At 45.8% G+C, this 21,915-nt stretch overlaps 1 protein-coding gene across 5 annotated transcripts in view; it reads left to right on the top strand.

Moving 5' to 3' along the window:
* The first annotated feature begins 3,687 nt into the window (after window positions 1-3,687).
* EMD (emerin) overlaps window positions 3,688-21,915 on the top strand; it is a 42,412-nt gene continuing 24,184 nt past the window's right edge. Inside the window, exons 1-5 of one of the 5 annotated variants that reach the window (XM_083158882.1) lie at window positions 3,692-4,122; window positions 7,537-7,630; window positions 12,924-12,998; window positions 14,010-14,069; window positions 16,816-16,872. In XM_083158882.1, the coding sequence (XP_083015008.1) occupies window positions 7,549-7,630; window positions 12,924-12,998; window positions 14,010-14,069; window positions 16,816-16,872 (274 nt within the window). In that variant the 5' untranslated portion in view covers window positions 3,692-4,122; window positions 7,537-7,548. Of the gene's footprint in view, window positions 4,354-7,536; window positions 7,631-12,923; window positions 12,999-14,009; window positions 14,070-16,815; window positions 16,873-21,915 lie in introns of all 5 variants that reach the window. The other 4 variants (XM_083158884.1, XM_083158883.1, XM_083158885.1 and 1 more) reach the window with 4 other exon arrangements.

Here is a 21,915-nt window from a genome sequence, read left to right as displayed (position 1 = left end):
TTGGCATGCTCCATAAAACTGCTGGGTGTTTTCCTGACAACACAGGTGTAGCGATGCCTGCTCAGAGCTGGTGGCTGATTTAAGCACCCCACCCTGAAAAATCATTAGATGGTCAGTGATTTATCTCCCATTTGGTCACATGCGAGGGGATGTGTTCGTCCAGGCAGCGTATACATGCATACTCGCGAACAAGTCTGAATCAGGCCCTTTGTGCCAACCAGAAGCCATCTTCTATGTGCACAGCACCATAGGCCGAGCACAGACAAGATGCATGCTTTCTAAAAGGAGCATATGTTGGTTTGCACAAGTTAATCTGATTATAAATGAAATGCTCATCAGTATCACAGAAATATGAATTGCACGCTTCCTAGCTCCTCCCAGAGGCTTCCCCACACACTACTGCACTGACAACATGGGTTTCGATCCACCTACGCTTAGGGTCTGAGTCCATTGCCCCTGCCATATGCTTGTTTCAATATCCTGGAACTAGGGGAGGGGGGAGAGTTTGTTTAGAGTATGGTTAATGGGATCCAAGTACGCCTTAGTTTGGGGTGGGTTGTACAGGGTGGGGGGTTATGTGGGAAGTTTGCTTTGGGCTTTGTGCTAGTGGGTTTTTCTGTTTTTTTTTTCTCTTTTTGAGATTTAGGTAGGTCTAGATTTTGTAGGGTAGATAGGGGTTATTTTATTTCGGACAGTAGTGCTTTCGACCAATGACTGTTTTGTTTTGCAATTTGATGGCGATTAAGGTCTATTCATGAGACAAGACTTTATGTTTGCACCGCCTTCCACTTTACTGTTCGCAGGAACCCGGATGGCACCTCAGGGTATTTGTGCACTTATCTTTGTTCTGGAGGGTCGATATTCGCCTTATATATCCTCCTTAAGGTCCCCATAGAAGGTCCGTTTAACGGATCCGTTCGGGACTTAAATAGTACACATCGCATCACATGCCTTGTGCATGCAATGCAATCCGATGCGATGTGTAGCTAGTACAAAAAGTATGTGCAGCACATACTTTTTGTACCGTACTATGTGATGCGCGGGAGCGCGCATCGCATAGTACAGAACGGAGCCGGACACAACGGAGCGTGTATGGGTTCCTTTATACCTATGTACGTGATTGTATATGAATACTCTTCAATTTTTGCTGTATGTATATAGTTACGGATATGCCATATTTGTTATATGCATCTTCTGTAGCACTACTGTTGCTTTTTTTTGCAAAACCAATAAAAATGACTCAATCTTAAAAAATAAATTAAAAAAAGGCATTACTTCTAATGCTGACTGTTCCTGGGCGCAGACAATTTCTCTCTTTTCCTGATTCTCTGATACCCCATTCACACCAGCCTAAATTCCCGGGTTGACTCCGGGAACAACCCGGTACTAGCGCCGGTGTGAAAGGTTCCCGGGACAAAATCCTGGGCAAATTTCAACCCGGCTAGGTACCAGGGTTGTTCCCGGGTTCTACCCGGGGACCTGGCTGGTGTGAAAGGTACAGGTTATACTTACCCGGGTTGCAGTGTCCTCGGTGTGCTGTCTGGACGGGAATCAACGCAGGCGGCGGGCGCAAATGACGAGACAGCCGGTGGATGATGATGACGCAGTTCTCCGGCGGCAGTGAGGACGCCGGAGAGCTGCGTCATCTTCATCCGCAGCCTGTCCCGTCATTTGCGCCGCCGCCTGTGTGGATTCCTGGCCTGCAACCGGGGTGAGTATTCTACCCACCTCTGCCGCCATCCCGCCTCCTCCCGGCCTCCTTCCCACACCAGAAAATGCAGGGACATTTCTGGTGTGAATGGGTCCAAACCCGGGAATGTCCCTGCTTGTCCCGGGAACTGAATTCCCGGGTTTGTCCCTGCATTTCTGGTGTGAATGGGGTATGAGTTTTACCCAAAAGAACGAAGAAAAACACAAAATAGTGCAATACAATTGAGAACACAAATAAGAAACACTTTTCCAGGATTTGGTTTTACCTGGACTCGTACCCGTTAAGGTAGTCTACTTTTTTAGGGTAGACATATCGCATATCCTTAAGGGACGGTAATGTCACCGTGAAGGTTTAAAGCTTGTCCAGTAAATATATGAAAGAAAACTGGTACAGTATAATACCGTTTTTATTAAAAATATAACATAACAATGTGGGTGTAGCACAGCAGACTCTCACCGAGTGTGTTGGTCCACAACACAAGTGTAGACAACAAAGCAAGTGTGGCAAATGCAGGCGTCCCTGAAGGCTTTCACCCGGTATAGGTCTGTCGTGATCCACCCTGTTTCCTCCTCGCCACGCGTTTCAAGACCAATAGGTCTCTCTTTCAAGGCACCAACTAAATGAATAGTTTGCATGGCCAAAAAAGCAAAACTGAAGCAGAGCATGCTGGGATGTGTAGTTTAAAAACATCTGGAGTGTCAAGGTTAGCCATCAAGGCACTACTGCAAGGTATTGCATGTGATCCTCACCAACTCCCGGGCAGCTGGACTGTATGCGATACATCATATGTGATCCTTTTGTATACAATACATAGGTCATTTTGGTTAGTTCGCTACCCTGCGTGTTCGCACAGGGGCTCCGTTTGAGAACGGATGTGGCGACTCATATAGTCACCAGCCTGTTCGAAAGGAGCAGTGCGGGTGGGGGGGCATGGGGCGCTGGGCACAGGATGCACCCATGGAAATGCCCAGCATTTTATTGGCCTTCCATTGAAAATGCTGGGCGTTCTCATAGTAATTCGGCCATGACGCGGGTGCCGGACTGCAGATGTCACCGGATGTCAGCTGCCCGACATCTTCCAGTACAAGGCCGCCGCAAGTTACCAGAGAGCGATTTGCGAGCGCTTTAGAAATCATTCGATGGTCTATGACCATCGAATGATTTCTGCCCTGCATGTAAGCTGCAAATAGATGTTTATGCAAAATTGGCGTGCATGCAACATTTAGTTGACTCGCAAAGCTGCGAAATCAAGCTTTGCGAATCAACCAGAATGACCTCATAGTTTGTGACCCAGAAAATCCTTGCGACAACCATGACTCTCAGAATCTGGGCGCCCGCGGGGCATGCAAAGTGAAGCCCATAGGCTTCCATGGGGTTACGCCATCTTGAACTGGCGTAACCCCCCGCAGCCCCGGCAGTGGGGCTTTGCTGCATATGGAAATGCGGTAAAAAACCCAAAAACTGGGTGTTTATGGCATTTTCAGTTTGGTGAATCTCGCGCTATGGATTGGAATCGGAGGTTAGGCACATACTGTACAATATAGCAGTTTTCACACGATTTATCAGCTGATGAGTCACAATAGTTGGAAACAGGGCCATATCTTACCAGTGGATGAGAAACTTTACTTTATGCCCGATTGTACGCAGGGAAAGCTGTACTGTAATTTTAAAAGCGGTCTCCTGAGTACTGTGGCAAGCACATGGCTGACATACATTGCTGGCCCATAATACAGTTCCTCCTGCTTTAAAATCACTACACGAGTAGACTCCTGGCAATGTTATACATAGATTGTCGTGCAGCACGCAATTACCAGCAACGGAAGCGCCCACTCTGCTGGTTACATGTCTTTGCCAGTTTGTATCCATAATGTGCAATAATAATAATGCAGCCAGAAAACAGGGAGAGGTCGGTGTGCTCGGGACGTACCTGCCACTCCCTCAGCGCCGGCCTGAGAGACTAGAGTGGGCTGTTACTCCGGCGACTATAGCGGGCGGCCCGGCGTTGTCCACTGAGGCCCCTCCTGTAGCCCCGCCTCCTATCAGTCCCTCTCTCCTAGAGCGCCGACCCAGTGTCTGCCCCATCTTATATCACCGTCCCTGGACGCTCCTATAGCACCGCCCCCTGCCAGCCCCTCTCTTAAAGCACCGCCCTCTGCCAGCCATTCCGGCTGCTCCTATAGCCCCGCCTCCTGACAGTCCCTTTCTCCTGCTCCGATAGCACCGCCACTTGCCAGCCTCTCTCGTCTGCTCCTATAACCCCGCCCCCTGCATGCCTCTCTGTCTGGCCCGCTCCTATAGCCCCGCCCTCTGCCAGCCTCCCTCCCGCTTCCACCCTCGGATACTACTAGTACACACACACGGCGCGGAGCTGGTGCTGCACTGCCCCGTCACACCCGAGCAGCGTGAGCGAGGTGAGAAGAGCAGAGCGGGTCGCAGCGTCCGACAACAACAACAACCCTCTGCCCTCCTATTGGCCAGGAGCCTAATGTTGTCGGGCGGGTAGGAGGGGCGCGGCCGTTCGGGCGCGAGCGCTTTGCCGCCCATTTTGGTCAGTGGTAGTAGTGGTGACCACCATCACCCGGCCAGGCATTGTAGTACAGCAGCAGGAATCAGTGTGGGTGATAATGAGCTGACCCAAGCAGGTTATTACAGTATTAGTGTATACTCAGTGAGTGTGAGTGGTGGTCATGGGTTATACTGTAGTGTGCTATACAGCCAGGGCTCTGTTGCAGTGAGACTACAGCTACCGTGATGCTCTGCGGGACAGTGTCTGACACCCTGTCTCTGTATCTGCACAGCAGCTGTCAGGTGCCTGCATCACTCCTTCCTCACTTCTGTTATTGCTGCACATGTTCTGTATTCAGGTGACCTATACAGCTCAGACATATTCCGCTGTGCTGTACAGAGAAGAATGTCGTCATTCCCATGTCGGTGATGGCCGACAGTCCTCTTACCTGAGATGATTTCTGTGCCGCTGCGCGTTTCCTAATAGGGCTTAAAGTGGTCTTGAAGAGGTGGTGGAACTGCTTATTAAGTCAGTGCCAGGGTTTTTGGCACCCCTTGCAAACTAAATTTTTGCCCTACCTCCAGTAGTTTATAAAGGTGTAGTGGTCTTACAAGGAAGGGGTGTACTCACCTAATAGTACCCCCTATTCAAATTACGCCACACAATAGCACAATCCTATTTACAGTACACCACATAGTAGTGCCCCTGATTCATGTTATACCACATAATAGTGCCCCTTATACCTTGCAATGCAAATGCTGGGTCACCCTTCTTTCAACCCGGGTCATTGTTAATTACTTAATTCCACAATTCGACCGTTGTTGCAATACCAATGTGGGGCATACGCAGTGCGATTGAGAATGACTCAAATGCTTAAAAAATAGGTTTAGGTGCATCTCTAAATCAGTCATGTTTTAAAATCGCATTAAATCGCACATTTTTTAAAAAAAACTTGCAAATGCAATAGGGTGCGATTTATTTTTTTAGACAAAGTCAGAATTCGCATGTGTACACACTGGGCAATATGATCGCTGGCAATATATTGCTCACTGTCCCGTTTTCATCTGCGACCAGAGATGGTCGCAGATGAAAATTTAACACTGCTGGGAGAAGAGGCAGTGGAAGCATGCTCCTCCGACCAGCGACCATTCAGGGGCTGAAAACGGGAGCGCGCACTCAGCGATTTATTGCCGGTGCACACCCCCATCACTGGCAATATGGTCGCTCAGCGTGCAATAATCACCCCCGTGTGTACGCACCTTTTAGTGTGATTTTTAGTAATGAAAATGTGCGATTTTTTTAGTAATGATAATGTTTTTTTTTTTGTAGACATTAAAGTGTGCGCTATTTAGTAAAAGAAAAAAAATCAGCGCACACTTTCATGTCCCCCTCCTAAGCATAACCAGCCCCTGGCTCATTGAGCCGGACCTGGTTCCAAAATTACGGGGGACAAAAAGCGTAGGGGTCCACCGTATTTCTGAAACCAGCCCCAAACTATTGGACCGGTCCTGGTTCCAAAAATACAGGGGACAAAAGCTAGGGTCTCCGTATTTCTGAAACCAGCCCCGGACTCTTGGACTGGTCCTGGTTCCAAAAATACGGGTGACAAAAAAACTGGGGATCCCCCGACCAGTCCAAGAATCCGGGGCTGGTTTCAGAAATACGGGGGACCCCCTATGCTTTTTGTCCCCCGTATTTTTGGCTCAATGAGCCCAGGGCTGGTTATGCTCAGAAGGGGGGACTCCACGCCATTTTATTTGAACTTTTATACATTTTTTAGGCTAGAACCATGCACAGATCTCAATGATCTGTGCATGGTTCTGTCAAATTCGACAGTCAGAACCTGGTCTATTATTACAGTATTACTGCGAGTTGTATACTTTATAATGGGAAAACATCTGGATACGAATTGAAGTGTGACCAATAATCGCCAGGTGCAAAGCAATTGCAGAAATCAGGCAGCATTATGAAAGGGGGGTACGGTCACAAGGTCGACAAGCATTAGGTCAGCCACTGAAGGTCGACATGGATTAGGTGGACAGGAACACTAGGTTGACACAAGCATTAGGTCAACAGACAAAATGTCGACATGTGTTTTTCATCCTTTTTGGCCGTGGTGGGAAAAAAACATTGTGTGCATGAAGCACCATGCAAGCGGAAGCAGTGCACTTATTTAGTGTCCATATCGACTGCGTTGACATTCGGGGGAAACAAAAGAAGCGAGAAACCCCACGTCGGACTTTTGACTGTCGACCTTCCTTATATAGACCTAATGCTTGTGTCGCCCTAATAACCCTGTCAAGCATGTTGACCTTCATGCATGTCCACATAATTCAACTGCTCTTGTTTTACCTAAAAATACTTCATGCATGTCGACCTTCAGTGGTTGACCTAATGCTTGTAGACCTAACAAGTCTATCCTATGATCCATACCCATTAAAAGGGGGGGGTTTTTGTAGCAGACGGCACATGCTTTAGAGCTGGCCATTCTAATTGCCAAATATATTGTAACTTTGTGCCTGGAAATGGCAACTCAGGCTGGGTACACACAGTCATGATTTGACTCTGAGCCCGTCGTCACGCCGACAGATCAGCTGATTCAGGTAAGTACACACAATTACCGTTCAATCGCTTAATATATCGGTCAGGACACCCAGCTGGCTGGACATTTAAATTTGCCTGACCTGCTGTGACGTGCAGGGATGGACTGCCCGTACACACTGCCGGATATGCCGATATATCTTTATCGGCGCTATGTTTGTGAACTTCATTGTTCAAAGACATATCAGATCTACACACCCACTAACAGGATCGTAATATATTGCTTAGAGTGTATCCAGCTTACAGTACTGGCTCTAATGATTTCTGGAAAAAACTAGTTTATCCATGCTTGTTAGGCCATACAATTATAAAGAGAGGTAATCATCATACATGAACAGGATTGATTAGGAGATGGGCACTTGGAGAAGATATAGGTTGTAAGCTGTACATGCAAGTTTATTAACACTCAAAACATGCATTTCCCTTTAATAAGCATATTATTTACATTAATCTCTAAACATTTCCAAAATAGAATAGATTGCCTTTGACTATCTGTAGGTGCTCCTTGTTCAAACCTTTATTTGGAGCGCTGTTCCATAACCCTCACCTGGAGTAAGAGTACCCATCATTGTCTAGAATGCTTTTGTAGTAGGCATGTTAAACAATAATAATAATAATAATAGGTTCACTTCAATCACCAATATGTAGTCTACTACATGTGTGTGACTATAGTCTGTACAATATAATGCATGTTTACTAATCTTTCTTTCATTTTCAGATATTGTCAAACATGCATAAATACAGAAATATGACGGATGCGGAGATCATAAAGACCCTGAAGAAGTATGGCATATCACATGGGCCTATAGTTGGTACGTTGATACAAAACACACAGAGTGCTTGGAGTTTATTCAATGTAAAACAAAGTAACATAGGTACTTGTGTATTATAGCGGCGCCCCCGATGTTGGTCGTGCGATGTTTTCAACTCCACACTGACGTGGATAGTGGGGGTATGAAAAGGTCGTAGGACGCGTACCGCCGCCCCTCGCGGGCTTGATGCGCTCGCCACGCTTCGGGTTCACGTTTATAGTGGGGGGTGGCGTGGGGGTGCATTTTACATTGTAAGCACCCATTAGGGTGCTTAAAATCACCCATTAGGGTGCTTGTAAAATTTTAATCGAATAGTCGTGTAAAATCGCGTCGCATCGCATGCCATCGGTTGTATGGCATATGATGCGACGCGATTTTACACGACTATTCTATTAAAATTGTACAAGCACCCTAATGGGTGATTTTAAGCACCCTAATGGGTGCTTACAATGTAAAATGCACCCCCACGCCACCCCCCACTATAAACGTGAACCCGAAGCGTGGCGAGCGCATCAAGCCCGCGAGGGGCGGCGGTACACGTCCTACGACCTTTTCATACCCCCACTATCCACGTCAGTGTGGAGTTGATTTTATATAGTGTGGCGAGCCACTGAGCCCGAAGCGTGGCGAGCGGACGCGTATACCTGTGAAGTTATGCGCGTGTGCTCGCCATGCTTCGGGCTCGCTGCGCTCGCCACACTATATAAAATCAACTCCACGCCGACGTGGATAGTGGGGGTATGAAAAGGTCATAGGACGCGTACCGCCGCCCCTCACGGGCTCGCTGCGCTCGCCACGCTTCGGGTTCACGTTTATAGTGGGGGGTGACGTGGGGGTGCATTTAACATTGTAAGCACCCATTAGGGTGCTCATACAATTTATAATCGCATCCCATCGCATTGTATGGCATTCTATGCCATATACAAATGGCATACAATTTTAAAATTGTATGCCATTGTACAACATCGCGTGATATCGCATCGCATACCATCATATGCCTTATGGTATATGATGCGATGGGCGCCGCTATAATACACAAGTACTGTAATATATTCTTCAGAAACTAAAACCACGCACAGACCTGTTCTCCGTGATGAGCGACGGGCTTAAGCACGATCGCTCCGCACACATCGCGTTACACCCGCGATGCTGTGCGCTGGGCAATTGTGCTAAGCGGTGCTTTACCTATTCAATTCTCTCCCATAGAATTGAATAGGCATGCATCTATCCTACATTCACTTGGTGAACACTGTAGACCTTAAAGTGGTCATCTTGACTTAGACCAGTGGTTCCCAAACTGTTTGCCTAGGCACCCTGAGGTGCCTCGGGATGTTTGCAAGGGTGCCTCAGGTTGGGGGTCCACGACCAAAACAAATTATTTATGCTCAAAGTGATAGGCGAAACCAGTGCTGGTGGCTGCCAATCATAAAACGTATGGACAATTAGAACCCCAGCTATGTTCTCCACCACATAACTGAGCCTGAGGGTGACGGTTAAGCACAATTCACTTTATTTCTTTATTTATCCATAAGAAACTGTTTGGCTAGGGGTGCCATGAAGATATGCTGATATTTTAGGGCACCCCGGTCAAGAAAGTTTGTGAACCTCTGACTTAGACTATAGTTATAGCCAGCCTCATCTGTGACCTGGGCATACGCTTCATGTCATGCTGCACTATTGGTCGAGGGCATGCTTCCCATTTGCGGGCACACTAGTGCCATCAATGCCACAATAAATAGGCATCGCGGGATGGATGAGGTGGACTGCTACTGTATGTTGTAAAGGGATCGGTCTTTGCCACTGATGCATTAGCTATGAGGGCAATTTGAAGCGTTTATTAACTTTTATCTATATTGCGCCAATGTTATGGAGAACTGTTCCAGTACAGCTCTGTACAACCCAGCCAAATACTATTTGTTTTCAAGCCCGTTAACCCACCAGTATGTTTTCTTGCAATGTGATAGGAAATCAAAACAACCAGGGGGACGCTGAGACAATCACTCCCAGGCTCTGCTGTCTGTGCGATGGCATATATACACGATGAGACAATCACTTTCAGACTCTGTGTGATGGAGTGTATGGGCACTGAGACAATCACTCTTAGGCTCTGCCGTCTGTGCGATGGCGTATATACGCGCTGAGACAATCACTTTCAGTCTCTGTGTGATGGAGTGTATGGGCGTTGAGACAATCGCTTTCAGGCTCCGTGGTCTGTGTGATGGAGTGTATGGGCGCTGAGACAATCACTTTCAGACTCTGTGTGATGGAGTGTATGGGCGCTGAGACAATCACTTTCAGACTCTGTGTGATGGAGTGTATGGGCGCTGAGACAATCACTTTCAGACTCTGGCATCTGTGTAATGGAGTGTATGGGCGCTGACACAATCACTTTCAGACTCTGTGTGATGGAGTGTATGGGCGCTGAGACAATCACTTTCAGACTGTGTGATGGAGTGTATGGGCGCTGACACAATCACTTTCAGACTGTGTGATGGAGTGTATGGGCGCTGAGACAATCACTTTCAGGGTCTGTGTGATGGAGTGTATGGGTGCTGAGACAATCACTTTCAAACTCTGGCATCTGTGTAATGGAGTGTATGAGCGCTGACACAATCACTTTCAGACTCTGTGTGATGGAGTGTATGGGCGCTGAGACAATCACTTTCAGGGTCTGTGTGGTGGAGTGTATGGGTGCTGAGACAATCACTTTCAGACTCTGTGTGATGGAGTGTATGGGCGCTGAGACAATCACTTTCAGGGTCTGTGTGATGGAGTGTATGGGTGCTAAAACAGTCGCTTTCAGACTCTGGCATCTGTGTGATGGAGTGTATGGGCGCTGACACAATCACTTTCAGGCTCCGGGATCTGTGTGATGGAGTGTATGGGCGCTGAGACAATCACTTTCAGACTAGGTGTGATGGAGTGTATGGGCGCTGACACAATCACTTTCAGACTCTGTGTGATGGAGTGTATGGGCGCTGAGACAATCACTTTCAGGGTCTGTGTGATGGAGTGTATGGGTGCTGAGACAATCACTTTCAGACTCTCTGTGATGGAGTGTATGGGTGCTGAGACAATCACTTTCAGACTCTCTGTGATGGAGTGTATGGGCGCTGACACAATCACTTTCAGACTTTGTGTGATGGAGTGTATGGGCGCTGAGACAATCACTTTCAGGGTCTGTGTGATGGAGTGTATGGGCACTGAGACAATCACTTTCAGGCTCCGTGGTCTGTGTGATGGAGTGTATGGGCGCTGACACAATCACTTTCAGACTTTGTGTGATGGAGTGTATGGACGCTGAGACAATCACTTTCAGGGTCTGTGTGATGGAGTGTATGGGTGCTGAGACAATCACTTTCAGACTCTGTGTGATGGAGTGTATGGGCGCTGAGACAATCACTTTCAGACTCTGGCATCTGTGTAATGGAGTGTATGGGCGCTGACACAATCACTTTCAGACTCTGTGTGATGGAGTGTATGGGCGCTGAGACAATCACTTTCAGACTGTGTGATGGAGTGTATGGGCGCTGACACAATCACTTTCAGACTGTGTGATGGAGTGTATGGGCGCTGAGACAATCACTTTCAGACTCTGTGTGATGGAGTGTATGGGCGCTGAGACAATCACTTTCAGACTCTGTGTGATGGAGTGTATGGGCGCTGAGACAATCACTTTCAAACTCTGGCATCTGTGTAATGGAGTGTATGGGCGCTGACACAATCACTTTCAGACTCTGTGTGATGGAGTGTATGGGCGCTGAGACAATCACTTTCAGGGTCTGTGTGGTGGAGTGTATGGGTGCTGAGACAATCACTTTCAGACTCTGTGTGATGGAGTGTATGGGCGCTGAGACAATCACTTTCAGGGTCTGTGTGATGGAGTGTATGGGTGCTAAAACAGTCGCTTTCAGACTCTGGCATCTGTGTGATGGAGTGTATGGGCGCTGACACAATCACTTTCAGGCTCCGGGATCTGTGTGATGGAGTGTATGGGCGCTGAGACAATCACTTTCAGACTCGGTGTGATGGAGTGTATGGGCGCTGACACAATCACTTTCAGACTCTGTGTGATGGAGTGTATGGGCGCTGAGACAATCACTTTCAGGGTTTGTGATGGAGTGTATGGGCGCTGTCACAATCACTTTCAGACTCTGTGTGATGGAGTGTATGGGTGCTGAGACAATCACTTTCAGGGTCTGTGTGATGGAGTGTATGGGCGCTGACACAATCACTTTCAGACTCTGTGTGATGGAGTGTATGGGTGCTGAGACAATCACTTTCAGGGTCTGTGTGATGGAGTGTATGGGCGCTGAGACAATCACTTTCAGGGTCTGTGTGATGGAGTGTATGGTCGCTGACACAATCACTTTCAGGCTCCGTGGTCTGTGTGATGGAGCGTATAGGTGCTGAAACAGTCGCTTTCAGACTCTGGCATCTGTGTGATGGAGTGTATGGGCGCTGACACAATCACTTTCAGGCTCCGGGATCTGTGTGATGGAGTGTATGGGCGCTGACACAATCACTTTCAGGCTCCGGGATCTGTGTGATGGAGCGTATAGGTGCTGACACAATCACTTTCAGGCTCCAGGATCTGTGTGATGGAGCGTATAGGTGCTGACACAATCACTTTCAGGCTCCGGGATCTGTGTGATGAGGCGTATAGGTGCTGACACAATCACTTTCAGGCTCCGGGATCTGTGTGATGGCGCGTATAGGTGCTGAGACAATCACTTTCAGGCTCCGTGGTCTGTGTAATGGAGTGTATGGGCGCTGACACAATCACTTTCAGGCTCCGGGATCTGTGTGATGGAGCGTATAGGTGCTGACACAATCACTTTCAGGCTCCAGGATCTGCGTGATGGAGTGTATGGGCGCTGACACAATCACTTTCAGACTCTGGCATCTGTGTGATGGAGCGTATAGGTGCTGAGACAATCACTTTCAGGCTCCGTGGTATTGAGTGTACGCACTATGTAATATTACAAACCATAGCGATTATTTTGGGCCTTCTCAACAAAATCATTTGTAATATCATCTAGTGTGTACGCTCAATATCGTTAACAATGCATGCTTTCATGTTATCGCGCCCCCTCCCCGTCATCTGTACATGCAACTCAAATTGACTATATCATCAGTGACTGCTTGTTCATCACTGAACGCCCAGGAGTTCAAGCGAAAACCGATGACGATATCGTCCAAATACGATATCGCAAAGTATGTACTATGCCAGGCATCTAATAAAAGCACTGTATTTCTGTGTCTTACTTCTGCTTTACTTGATCTCTTTTAGACACCACTCGTACATTATACGAAAAGAAACTTTACGAGTTTGAAAGCAAAAGAACAACACTGCCATCTTCTGCAAGTAAGCAATATCAAACGTGGTTCATAACAGGCGACCCTTTATTATTTTGTAGAGAAAAGGTAAATCCATAGATAATATACGCTGTGTACACATGTGCATATTTTCATATCAACAAATGAGATCACTAGCATACATGAAAATGGCGTACCGCAGCAAATCTATTTACTCCTATTTACTCACTCCATGATGCATTCAATGTAAAGTGAAACACATAAAAACAAAACTCTACATTTCTGGTTAGAAATGTAAAAAGTTTTCTAATTCTATATAACTGATAACAAAAAAAAAAAGCAGAACAAGTTGAATAATAAAAATAGGAAATGAAATAAATCTCACAAGAAGGCAACAAAATATTATTCATATCAATCATAGATAAACAAACAAAAAACCCCCTAAAATTCAAATCTGTACATTTCACAGCATAACTTATTCATAATGAAAATGTCATAAACCAAAAATTTACAGAAGTACCTTGCACTCGGGATGCAGCTAAGGTGCCGGCAGTCAAATTACTGGAATCGTAACCGGCGGTCACAACACTGGCGCTGGAGTTCTGAATCAGTGGAGATGCCAATGCCAGAATCCTGACAGCTGGGATCCTGATCATAAGTAGCATTAGGCTGGGAAGTTTTAGTGTGGGGGGAGGGGGGTGGGTGGGTAAGGGTTAGGCTTTGTGGAAGGAGGGTTAGGTTTAGGTAGCGGTGTGGAAGAGTTTATGGTTAGGCACTACCAGGCAAAGTTAGGGCTAGGGATAGGATGCAGGTATGGAGAGTTATAGGGGTAAGGAGACACGATAAGTGGCTTCTCTATAGTGGGATGGAACTGTCAGTTTTTTGACATACTGATCCCGTCCAATGGTTTGGACATTTAACTGCTCTATGGAATTCCAGCCGATCCCTTTTTTTATTTTCCCATCATTCAGTTGTATTGAACCTAAAATATACTCCACACCGATTTAGGAAGTCTATCCATGACGAAAAATGCAGTAACCTGTTGTCATTTTATGTTTAGATTCTTCATATAAGAGCAGTGAACAATATAGTAGAAGACACCTTGATGATGATGATGATGGTAAGATATCCAATATTTAAGGTTTTTAGATAGAAGAAACAAATGGGAGAGGTACAACATGTCGTTAACAGTTCTATCACCATAGCAAAGATGAAGTAAAACACATTGTTCATAGGGGAATCAAGGGTCAACCATAACCCTTTCATGTATAGAGGCTGCTACAGAGGACAGCTGGTAATCTATTATCTCCTAAAGATACTATTTTCTTGGTATCTCTAGTTCATGGTGTCCACAGGGAAGACAGAAGGGAAATTAACGTTTATGGCATAATACAGTATATGTTTTGATCAAATATTCAATCTACTTATTTCACAGTTAATGTAAAAATCATATGTCCACTTGTCCATCCCTGTGCATTGTTGCGCCAGTATTGTCTTGTGCACCCCATTGTGCATTGTTGCACCCAGGGATTGCCATTCCGTATTTTGGCACCCCTAGGGGGTATCCCAGCCAGCCCCACTATTGGTAGTTAGCCTCTTGCGCTTGGATCGCTTCCGTGAACACGTTGTCTCTCTTAAGGCCTGGCGGCATCGGGGTTGGAGCCGGCATAACCAGCTCATTCGACTGCGGCTGTTAGAGGTGAAGGTTAGCATTGCACGTGTTCAAGGACCACGGTTTGTGGCAACAGAGTTAGGGGGCAGGTTGGCGGTGCTCCTTCAGGCCCTCACAGTTTCTGGAGGAATATATACATACATAGGCATAAACATTTGTTGATTTCAGTGTAGAGGTTTTTGTTTCTTGATCGCAGCTGTTACATTGACACACCCTTGCCCTTGAGCTTTATTCCCCAATATTCATAGTCTCATTCATTAAATAGATCACAAAACCTGTTTTACTGGTAGTCTGTATTCAAAATCTTTTTGAAACACCAACAAAATTCCTCCGCACAGGGACGTTTTCCAAGAGCCTCTTCAAAACTTTTGAAATGTGTACATGTCTGTAGGAAACTGAAGAGGAGCGCAGCAGGTATAATCGTGTAGATTTTGTTTGTGGCTAAATTTAAGCCATGTTTGTTTTACTATACAGAATCCCATCTATACCTGGGAAAGAAAGCAAGGATTATTTAGAAGTCCAGTCATAAGAATAATAATATTAAGAACACAAATAATAACATAGTGGTCAATGTAATATTGCACGCATTTTGGCCGCAATTGTACTCACATTGCATACATGGAGCAATGGGGATATTTCCCTGTGCAAATACTCTACCCGCATCCTGCTGCAATACCCATCAGTGTTATCAACAGTCCTATCAGTAGTTCCATGAATGTACCCTTGACCAGTTTTCAGTGAACTTATCATACATGCAAACACCCCAAAGCCATCCAATTTCGTGGAAATTTAAAGTGCACACTCGTAACAGTCCTGTGTCACTGGAGAAGGAGAGTATGTCAGGGCTGGGTTGAGTCGTGTGTTGGAAGAGGGGGTAGCTTTAGACACTATTGAGTAGGTCAGGGTTAGACAGGTGGTGGTTAGGGATAGGCTGTGGGTTGGGATGGTTAGTGTTAGTCTACAGGGGAGGAGGCTTAGGGGGACACAAGGAAGAAGGTAAGTATACCTTCAGGACCGCTGCTGGGATTTTGTGTATCGGGATGCCGCTGTCTTCTGACTGCCAGCATCCCGTCTGACAGCCATCTATATGTATTCCTACCAGAAGACAAAGAAGCTTGCCATGAAACTCTTTCAAATGAGTCACTTTAGCCGAAGGTTTCAGACTAATAGAAACAGTAGACTATCCTCCAAAGCAGCACAAATCACTAACCAGAAATTCCCAACTCATACATGTGCCCTTTGGATTTTCCCAGCATATGGAATGATCTGATGAAGGCAGTGTGTTTCCTCATCTTTAGTACTTCCAACAATGCACATAAATGGAATAAAACCACAATAAGTGTGACACTGATGTTCTGCCCCCAAACATGTCTGCGTATTATGGAAATGTGGATAAGTCCCTCCCAGGTATCAGAACTGCCACCATCCATTATGTGGCACCTCAGGTCTGACCGAAAACTCACACTGTGTATAGGTGACTTATATTCACCATTGATATGCACATAAAGGTTTCTTTAGGGCTTCCATTTTTTATTGACTCTTAGGGGTACATTTACTAATACCCCATTCTCACTGCCGCAAAAGCCCGGGTATTTGCCAGGGCGAGCAGTAATTTCCCGTGTCGCATCTCTGTGTGAAAGGGTCTTTGTGAGAATTCCACACGGGTTTTTTTCAGAGTTTTTCTGGGTAATACACGGGAGTATGGCAGTGTGAACAGGTTAGACCCGGGTTTTTCTCACAAAATGCAAAAAAGCAAGTTCATTGCATTGCTCAAAGCTGCTTTTTAAACATCCAATCAAAGCTGCTCTTAGATGCCACACATTTGATGGCAGGCATACCAGGGGAATTTCCCGGGTCTAAGATGCAGTATGAATGGGGTCTGTAGAGCTGAGATGCTCTGTGCCCCGCCAAAAAACACGGGATTTTGCAGGGGCGGCAATGAGAACGCAGCATCAGATGGGAGTTCTATTTAAGATGGAATGTTGCCCATAGCAACCAATCAGAATCTACTTCCTATTTAACATCTTCTAGAAGATAATAGATATAATCTGACTGATTGCAACATCTCATCTTAGTAAATGTACCCCTTACAGAGCATTCTGATATGTATGTTTTTTCTTCATCTCGCTAACCAGCTCTTCTGCTGATAGAGGACAACTAATTTAATCCATTGTCTTTTTTTCATCCCCTCTAGATTCTTCCTATACGACCAAAGAACAGTATAGTAGAAGAAACTATGATGATGACAATGGTAGGAGATGTTTTACACATTTTCAATAAGTTTTCAAAAATATAAATAAAAATGGGGAGTTTATGCTCAGTATAGGGCAGATGTATTAAGACTTGGTAAGTGGTAGTGTGGGGAGAGATAAAGTATCTGCCATCTAGCTCCAAAATGTCATTCTTCAACCACAGCCTATAACATGGCATGTCAGCTCCCGACCCCTGTTCGGCCATCTCCGTGCCAGATAAAAGTCAGCTCAGACTGGCTGTTCTCTGCGAGCCTGTAACAAATCATTTGATGTCTGACGACCATCGAAGGATTTTTCACACTTACGGCTGCATGTGAATGGATGTGTCAGCGATATGCATGCTGGTGCAGGGGGTGAGCAGCGGTTAAGCCCTCAGTAAGCAGTGATTTTTCGTGTGAATTAGGCCCATAGTGTGTATAGAATATAAGTTCTGTATAATATAAATAATATCATTAACGACTATCGTATAGTGTGCAAGTACCTTAACGCTTAGTACATCTCACCCTACATGTTAAAAAAAAAAAATAACAGTAAAGCTTTGAAAAGATGTTGTTGGTTTTTTTTGGTTGCTGTTGAGAAAATCACCTAGCAATCCACAAACCGTCATCATGCTGGGTAACTATGTAATGATTGGATACCGTAACTAAATTATATCATCGTCCCATCTTTTGTTTCAGTGCATATGTTTGCATGGGGCTTATTCCATGACATATTTGCATTTTATAGTTCTCATAACATGTCCGAACACTATAGGGACTATCATTTCATACCAAATATAAGACCACACTGCTGTAGGCTACGTCTGCGTGGCTCCAGATTTTCTGTGCAATACTTCAAGTAGTAGAGTGACAGCCTACTGACGTGGGTATTATGGGGCCTGTGTAATTATGGCCCACATGCACAAGGGACTACAAGGAGCCTCAATATGATCCATGGACTCATTTCCCTACTTAATTATTCTGCTTAAGCCTTAATGTTATTCTACAGATTGTACACTTAGGCTTGTCCTATATCAAGTTTTCTGCCACTTCTCCAGATCTGTCTTTCTGTGGGTGGTGACAATGCGAATGCATATAACCACCCTGCCGAGTGGGCGTATATAAATAGCTCCATGCATACAGGTTAGGGAAGCCTACTTTAAACAGCAGATTTTACCTGTGATAGTTGCCGTGGCCAGCGTAAAATTGGTTAGCTGCACGCGGGTCAGTTTGCACACAAATACTGTAAATACTCCGATCAGTAAATCAAGCTGCTACAGCTGCAGCCACTTTGGGGAAAATTTACTTATACCATGTTCTCATGGGAAACGGTCATCTGTCAGACCAGACTTAGGTCGACAGTCATTAGGTCGACCCGGAAGGTCGACTGTCGACATGGGCCAAGGTCGACATGGGCCAAGGTCGACAGTCATTAGGTTGACATGAGTTTTTCACTGTTTTTTGAGCCGACATGTGCCGGCAGGCGGTATTTCATGCCCTACCATCCACTAGGGCGTGGTGGGAGAATAAAATAGTGTGCCCGAAGCATTGCGAGCGGCTGCGGTTCGACTCCAACTGTGCCCATGTCGACTGTGTCAACATTCGGGTCAAAAAACAGTGAAAAACTCATGTCGACCTTGGCCCATGTCGACCTTAAGTCATGTCGACCTTGAGCCATGTCTGTTCTGACAGATGTACCGCTTCTGTTCTCATTGCCGCCCCTGCAAAATCCCGGGTTTTTCTTGCCGGATTTTTTTGGGGGGCACAGAGCTTCTCAGCTCAAAAGACCCCCTTCACACTGCACCTCATACCCGGGAATTTCCTGTGTCTGCCCCTTTCACACTGCTTTCCATGGTCTGCCTTCCAACAAGTGTGTGGAATGTTATAGCAGCTTTGATTGGCTGTTGGGAAATTTGTACTAATTACTGTGATTGGCTGTTTTAAAACAGCTTTTATTGGCTGCCTAAAGATTATGTCATTTTAAATAGGGCTTTTTTCACCAGCACACTGCATAGATTTTATCATGGCTATTACAACATTTATTGTTCGAATATTTTATTGAAGATTGGTAAACAAAACATTAACAAGTACATCGTACATTGGTTACAGATTTAGCAAGGGACCAAATGATTAATAGGAGGTAATATAACAGAGCTGATGTCGAACAAGGTCCTTGGTGTAGATGTACTGTAGTAAACAGAGGGAGGGGGGAGGGTAGAAGAAGATCGAGTGTGGTAGGGGTGTGGAAGAGGAGTGCGGAAACCTAGCTGAGCATTAAGCAGACAGGTGTTTGGAAATGTTGGGGGGAAGCGGGGGGGGGGAAGGAGTGGGGGGAGGGAGAGAAAGAGTGTGTAGGGGGGACGTGAGGGGGAGGTGGAAGAAGAAAGCGAGGATTGAAGGTGGGGAGGGGTGGGTGTAGAGTGGGATTATGAGATGCAAGAAACCCTAAGGGGGTGTAATATTCAGGGGGGGTTGGTACGGGTGTAGTAGAGCTTAAGCAAGTCCCGGAATGGGGATATTTCTTGTGGAGTACCAGGGTTCCCATGTTTTGTGGAACTTCTCCACTGTGTTATTTTGGAGGCTGGTTATGTACTCCATTTTGGCGACAAACCAGATTCGGTTAAGTAGTTCTTGGTGTGTTGGGGGAGTAGGGTTTTTCCAAGCCTTAGCGATCTGTAGCTTGGCAGCGCAGGTGATGTGTAGAATCAGTTTGTTAGCGGAAGTAAGTAACTGGTCGACTGGGGCACACAAGAGCATTGTGGTAGGAGATAATGGGGGGCAGGCTGGTATAGTTGAGTTTATGACAGATTGGACCATGGTCCAGTAGGGCCTAATACGTGGGCAGGTCCACCAAATGTGGAAAAATGTTCCTTCGCAGCCGCATTGTCGCCAGCATGAGTTGGTGGCAGACGGGTATATGGCATGAAGGCGTGTTGGGACCAGGTACCACCGGGTGTAAACTTTATATGAGGTTTCCCTAATAGCTACGCTGATAGAGCACTTAGAGTTGGCTAGTCGGATTTCTTTCCAAGAGTCTTCTCCTAGAGAAGTCTCCAGGTCTGCTTCCCAAGCTGTTTCGTGGGCTTCTAGGGAGGGGTTATCCGGTGTGAGGACAAAGTGATACAGGTGTGAAATGATGCCTATCCATAGGTCTGTGGGCACACAGACTTTCTATGGGTGTGAGGTTTCTGAGAGAGCCCGTCCTAGAGAGTGAAGACGAGATGAAGCTCCGGATTTGGAGGAACTGATAGAAGAGGGAGTGAGGGAGGTGGTGTTTTTCCTGAAGATCGGCGAAGGAGAGCAAAGCGTTCTTGTCGTGAATATGCCTAAAGCGTGTTATTCCTGCTGAGGACCATGTGGAGGCCATGTGTAGGGATTGGCCGGGGGGGAATGATGGGTGTTGCCAGAGAGGTGTCTGGGGGGAGGGGTATGTGGGGAGTGAGAGCTTGGTGGCAAGTGAGTCCCAAACAGAGAGAGTGAGGGAAATTGTGGGTATTGCTAGGGCTGTAGTGGGTCTCTGTTGGCGCGGGATCCAGGGTAGATAGGAAACAGAAAGCACCTTTGCGAGATCAGATTCCAGGTCGACCCATCTCTTTACATCTCGGGGGGAGTGCCAAGCGGCTATTACAACATTTAATAAAATATTAATAAAATTTTAATCATATGTACATTAAAGTGATTTTCACTATATACGTACTTGTATAGCATATAATGTATACGTACTTGCGTATAATGTATAATGCGTATATTGTATATATATAATAATTGCGTATAATGCGTATATTGTATATATATAATAATTGCGTATAATGTATAATGCGTATATTGTATATATATAATAATTGCGTATAATGTATACGTACTTGCGTAACATATAATGAATGTCACATATCGCATGATTACATCCCCCAATGAGCTTGTTCTTTGGCATCATTTGTGAAAAACACGGGTCTGTGCTGTACACCCGTGTATTACCCTGGAAAAACCCTGCAAAAAAAACGTGTCTAATTCCCGGGGCATAACACCCGGGAATTTCACAAAGACCCTTTCACACTGAGACAGGACATGGGAATTTTCAGCTTGCCCTGGGAAATACCCGGGTTTTTTCAGTGAGAATGAGGTATAAGATGTGTATTCTACTTCACATGTGATGTTGCTATGGGCAACCAATCAGCATCTACTTCTTATTTAATTAGCACCCTCTCGAAGAGAGAATACAGGATCTGATTGGTTGCCCATAGCAGCATCACATGTGAAGTAGAATACACATCTTAGTGAATTTCCCCCTTTGCCTGACACTCGGCCTCTTATTATTGTCATGTTTCTGGGACATAAGAAAGTGTGGAAGTCGCATTTTTAAAGAGACTCGGATCATTTCCTCATTTCTTTACGGAGTAAAAGGAAGTTTGTTTATGGCCGATAAGATGGGTGTGGGATACTTTGCGGTAATGTATGCTGACACTGTATAATCAGGAAATAATTCCACTTTATTTTTTGTATAACTTTTAGTAAGGAAATAGAAACATCCAGCACAGTGACAGCAATAAGCAGGGTATAGTTACTGTTTAATACTTCAGTACTCCCTAATGTATAGCTATGTGAATGACTGAATTGCTTGGTTAACCAGTATTTGCGACTTTGTTATACTGTCCAAAAATTCGGCAACCGTTTGCCTTTGGCATATGGATAATGTTCATTTGGCATATGGATAATCAGGCCCTTTCTCTCACAGAGTGCAACTAAGCTGATCATCCACTCATTGGTCATCTCACGGCTCGACTACTGCAATGTTCTCCTCACCGGCCTCGCTCAATCCCAACTGGCTCCTCTCCAATCTGTCCTCAATGCTGCAGCCAGGCTTATCTTCCTCTCCCGCCGCTCTAATTCTGCCACTCCCCTTCAACAAAATCTGCACTGGCTTCCATTCCCCTACAGAATCCTCTTCACCTCACACTCACATACAGGGCCATCTCTAATTCCATTGCTCCATATAGCTCTAACCTCATCTCCATTCATACACCCTCCCACCCTCTACGGTCAGCTGACGACTGTCGTCTCTCCTCC

The sequence above is a fragment of the Crinia signifera genome, chromosome 9, assembly GCF_055691185.1.
Source record: "Crinia signifera chromosome 9, ASM5569118v1, whole genome shotgun sequence".
Classification (NCBI taxonomy): domain Eukaryota; kingdom Metazoa; phylum Chordata; class Amphibia; order Anura; family Myobatrachidae; genus Crinia; species Crinia signifera.
This window is presented reverse-complemented; position numbering and strand designations above follow the sequence as displayed.